Source organism: Eimeria acervulina, genomic scaffold (genome assembly GCF_000499425.1).
Source record: "Eimeria acervulina Houghton genomic scaffold, Eah_scaff1676, whole genome shotgun sequence".
Classification (NCBI taxonomy): domain Eukaryota; phylum Apicomplexa; class Conoidasida; order Eucoccidiorida; family Eimeriidae; genus Eimeria; species Eimeria acervulina.
Window position 1 is genome coordinate 1 of NW_013549018.1, and position 4944 is coordinate 4944.

A 4944-nucleotide genomic window follows, 5' to 3' on the forward strand; every position below is an offset into this window, starting at 1 on the left:
AGCAGAGTACCTGGGCATTGCGAGGCTCGAACTCGCGACCTTGGGATTATGAGACCCACGCGCTACCGACTGCGCCAAACGCCCTTGAGGATTTTTTCTAAACCCTCTTCTTAAATTTTAAACCCTTAATCTCTTATATTGCATGCATAAGCCCAACCCCCCGTATATGCGCTGTTGCTGCTGGGGCTCGAAGGCAGTCATTTTCTTTGATGTTCTTCTACAAACCCCGTACAGACAACACACAAAGGAGAAACAATGTAGATTCGAATCCGCTAGCTGTAGCCACTGCTCGTTACGTGAGGGTTTAGGGTTTACGGTTTAGGGTTTAGATGTATGGGTTCATAGCATAGGTTTCGCGTGCACGTGAACATTTCGTGCACTTCGTTTTTGGGTCAGTCGTTAGCGCGCAGCTTTGGTAATCTGAAAGTCTGGGGTTCGAATCCCGGCATTTCGATTTCTCAACAATTCGTCCATCTGTTCTGCTTTGTTGTTTGCTGTGATTGTCTGTCTGCGTGTTGTTTTTTTGTGTTCATGTTGCGTGCGTTTGCTTCTCTGTGGCTCAGTGTTTGTTTGTTTGTTTGTTTGTTTGTTTGTTTTTGTTTGTTCGGTTGGTTGGTTGTTTGTTCGTTCGTCTGTCTGCTCGTTCTCTTGGTACTGCCGATCTTTTCAGGTTCCTCGCCCCTTTCTCGGCTTTGGGATTTAGGGTTTAGGGTTTAGTGTTTGTGCTGAGGCCTGCCGATGGTTCTTGCGCAGTGGAGTAGCTCGCTGTTCAAAAGGATCCGCCTCTCCCCGCAACAGCAGCAGCAACAGCAACAGCAGCAGCAGCAACAGCAGCAACAGCAACAGCAGCAGCAACAACAGCAGCAGTAGCAGCAGCAGCATCAGCAACAGCAGCGGCAGCAACAGCATTGCTGATGGCAACAAAGAAATTACTGTTGATCCGTAAGCTCTTTATTCTGTCTACCGATTCTCTGTCTGTACATCCCGTGTACAAGGTTTAGGGTTTAGGGTTTAAGGTTTAAGGCTCATGCTATGCTGCAGTAGATACACCTGAAACCACTGAAAAGAAGAATCCTTTTGCCAGTCCAAAACCTAGGGCTTAGGGTTTAGGGTTTAGGGTTTTGCAGTATGTCGTGTTGACATGAAGCTGACTACGAATTAGGGTTTAGGGTTTAGGGTTTAGGGTTTGGGATTGGAGCCCTAGGGTCTAGGTTCCTTCTCTCTAGACATCATTTCTCTTTGTGTGTCCTGCAGCAACAGCGCCTTTAGCCTTTCCGTCTCACGTTGTCTCTCAGCTTCCTCTGCCTGCAGCATATGCTGCTCTGTGAGCTGCTGCAGCTGCTGCAGCTGCTGCTGCTGTTGCTGCTGTTGCTGATGTTGCTGCTGCCGTTGTTGCTGCTGCAGCTGCAGCAGCTGTTGCTGCTGTTGCTGCTGTTGCTGCTGCAGGTGCTGCAGCGGCGACCCGTGCTGCTGCTCTCCTAGCCATTCAGCGTGCTGCTGCAACCGGTTCAGCAGGTGCTTCCGCTGCTGTTGCAGCTGCTGTTCCATCTGCCCTTGCTGCAGTTCCCGCTGCCGCTGCTGCAGCCGCTGCTGTTGCTGGTGCTGCAGCAGCAGCCTGTGCATTCCAGACGGGGCTGACTTACTCGAAAGGGGTGTGCTGCTGTTTTGTGCTTCTGGAGGGCTTTCGCAGCGTGAGATGTTGCGACTGCGCCTTGGGCTGCTGCTGTTGCTGCTATGGCTGCTATTGCTGCTGTGGCCGCTGTTGCTGCTGCTGCGGCTGCTGCTGATGTCGCTGTCGCTGCTACCGGTATACCGGTTTCTGTTTCTGCTGCTTATGCTGCTGCTGCTGCTCACTTCAGCATCAGAGGAGTCCTTTGAGTCTCCAATGTAAAAGTATTTCGCTCTCCTCCTGAATCCCCCAGTAGTTGGTGGTGGTGGTGGTGCTGCTGCTGCTGCTGTTGCTGCTGCTGCTGCAGCAACAGCAGCAGGAAGATACGCACTTCCAGAAAAAGAAGAAGAGGCAGGAGAAACAGAGAATGCTTTTGCTTCTGTTCGGTTGCCATTCCACCAGTTGCTGCTGCTACTGTTGCCGTTGCTGCTGTTGCTGCTGTTCTGCAGCAGCAGCAAGTTGCTGCTGCTTCTGCGTTTGACTAGGCCCCCTACAGCCCCTATGCATTTTGCCTCCCTTAATGTGCGGCACTTCTCGCAGCAGCAGCTTCCAGTGTGCATGCAGACACCGGGGTCTTGCTGTTTCTGCTGAAGCCCTTCCTGCTGCTGCTGCTGCTGCCGCTGCTGCTGCTGCTCGGGTTGAGGTGAGTGCTGCTGCGATGAAGTGCTGTGCGCCCTGCTGCTGTTCTTTGGGGAGACACAAAAAGGAGAAGACCTCAACAGCATCTCATGACGAAAGCAGCCGCGAGGAGGGGCCTTGTTTGTCCGTTGCTGCTGCTTCTGCTGCTGCTGCTGCTGCTGCTCCAAATGCCGCCGCCGGTGGTGCTGCTGCTGGTGCTGGTGCTGCTGCTTTTGCTGTTGTTCTTGTGCCTGCACACTCAAACAGCGAACACTGCTGCTGTCCGAGGCGGCGCAGTTCATGAGCTTTCCTTCAGACATGTTGTTCAATTGCTGCTGCTGCTGCTGCTGTTTCTGCTGCTGCTGCTGTTGTTGCTGCTGCTGCTGTTTGATGAGGAAGAAAGGAGAAAGCAATAGACGCAAGGACAGCCACATACAGCGAAACAAGAGCGGGATCACCTCGGAGAGAAGAGCAGCAGCAGCAACGGCAGCAGCAATTAGAGAAAGCCATCGAAGCCTCAAGCACTCCTGCTGCTGCTCGAACGGCAGCAAAGCAACAGCGCGACGCTGCTGCTGCTGCTGCTGCTGCATGAGGTGCTGTGGCAGTGGCTCTAGGCTCGGTAAGAGCATCAGCAGCTGACTGGACCAGCTGCTGCCTTCAGTAGTCATAGAAGAAGCAGCAGCAGCTGCTGCACCAGGGCACCCGCTAATCCTGCCAGCAGCAACTGCAGCTCGTTGACCCAAAGCAAACACATCGGGGCCTCTACCCTGAAGTGTATCTCCATTGCATGCATTGAGAGCATCTATGGCTTCGGTGCCGTGCAGATAGAGGAGCCGCAGCTGCTGCTCCTGCACCAGCAGCAACACCAGCAGCAACAGCAGCAGCAACTGCAGCAGCAGCGGGGAGCAGAGCCGACTGTACGCCCAACGCAAGACATTCACGATAGGCGAATTGCATGTGCCTGACTGTAACGTCTCTGAGGCCTGTTCAAACTTGCTTCTGCTGTTGCTGCTGTTGCTGCAGCAGCAGCTGCAGCTGCTGCTGCTGCTACCGCCCTTGCTGCTGCTACTGCTGGTACTGCTGCTGCCGCTGCTGCAGCTGCGACAGCTGCAGCAGAATGGCTCTGACTCCCCCATCGCCTATAAGACAGCAGGCGAGTTGGTGGCGGGAAAAACCCAAAAGAGATATTTACAAGTTGATGTGTACGCACACTGATGCAGCAGTGTTGATATCTGGATTCGCACTAGGGCCCCTGTTGTTGCTGTTCTTGCTGCTGCTGCTGCTGCTGCTACTGCTACTGCTTCTGCTGCTGAGGCTCATGAGAAATGTCTCTTGCTGCTTGTTGCCCTCTAGGGTTTACGGTTCGACGATTTTTGCGCAGTGTTTAATGGCGGAGTCTGGCGTTCCTACCTCCGTGGGAGCAGCAGCAGCATCTGCCTGAGCCGCATTGACAGCTTCAGAGGATCAAAGAGCAGCAAAAGAAAGCCCCTAAAGAAGGCTGGGCTTGTAAAGACCCCAAAGAAAAGAAGAAGAGCGATACGCGCGACAGCGCCCCGTTGCGGCAGCAGGTGTGCGGCTAGAGGGAATGCACGCAAAAATACAGATAATATCAATTAAGATAATAAAAGGAGATAAAATGTAAGAAGATAAAATTTGAAAGACATTAAGAAAAAAACAACTTTTGAGGGCTGAAGTTAAGCGGGAGGCAGCAGGCAATACTGGGCCGGCAGTCAGCTCGGGCTGTGCACGACTACGGAAAGCAGCGTCAAAATTGAATTTTCTTTGACTTTTATTGCATTATTCAACAACTAACGTCAATAAAATATATTTACGAAGAAAAAAGCTCTTCTAGATGCTACAAATCCCTTCACTTGGGGGTTAGCTCCTGCCAGTGCATCACACACTAACCGGGCTGCTGTGTCGGTCGCGGCTGCGCATACACCTCAACTGGGCATTCTTTTTGCTGCTTTTTTCAAACTTTATTTAACGTAAACCCCTTTCTTAATGCATTTACTAAAAATTCTTCTTGTTCATTGAAGGCATTTTAATTGAAGAACTCCCTCTCCCGAGACAGGTGACCAGCAAGGCAAATCGACTGCTCTGCTCGCCTGTATGCGGGGGTTCGCGTTTTTGAATAAAACCACTTGGAATAAAACGGAAGGAGAAATCCTTGTTATTGTATAATTATATTTATGAATATTTAACTACAAATATTTATCTAAAAAGTCTTATCCGCGTTTTATTCGACAAAAAAACGTAATTGTAGAGGCGAAGGCAACAGGGCTTTCTCCACGATCGTTGGTGGGCGGATGGGCTATTTTAATTGCCTTTCTTCCATCATTGTTTTGTTTTGAACGAATTTAATTTAATTTAAACAAATTACGTTAAATAAAAAGCGAACAAAACAACCTGGGTCTAACGAAATGCGAATAGAAGACAGTAGTTGTGGGTTTGATGATTGCGACGCCTTAGGAGATTGAGTTTCCCTCATTTGTACGAAATAAAAACAAAATAAATGAATTATAAAGACATAAAATAGAAGAAAAACGAAGAAAAATAAATGAATAAATGCATAAATGGAAAGAAGACAGAGTGGGCATTGCGAGGCTCGAACTCGCGACCTTGGGATTATGAGACCCACGCGCTACCGACTGCGC

General features: G+C 50.4%; 2 protein-coding genes across 2 annotated transcripts; one reads left to right on the plus strand and one right to left on the minus strand.

The window, feature by feature from the left end:
- Positions 1–350: 350 nt before the first annotated feature.
- Positions 351–870, plus strand: EAH_00062110 (hypothetical protein; the record flags this gene model as incomplete). Its single annotated transcript, XM_013393272.1, has 2 exons — positions 351–415; positions 731–870. Coding segments are annotated over 2 exons (205 nt in total), but the record flags the coding sequence as incomplete, so codon positions are not given.
- A 330-nt stretch (positions 871–1200) lies between these two features.
- On the minus strand, positions 1201–3423 carry EAH_00062120 (hypothetical protein; the record flags this gene model as incomplete). The annotated part of the gene is made up of 1 exon (XM_013393273.1): positions 1201–3423. The coding sequence occupies one exon, from the start codon at positions 3421–3423 to the stop codon at positions 1201–1203; it is 2223 nt and encodes a 740-aa protein (XP_013248727.1).
- Positions 3424–4944: the final 1521 nt, after the last annotated feature.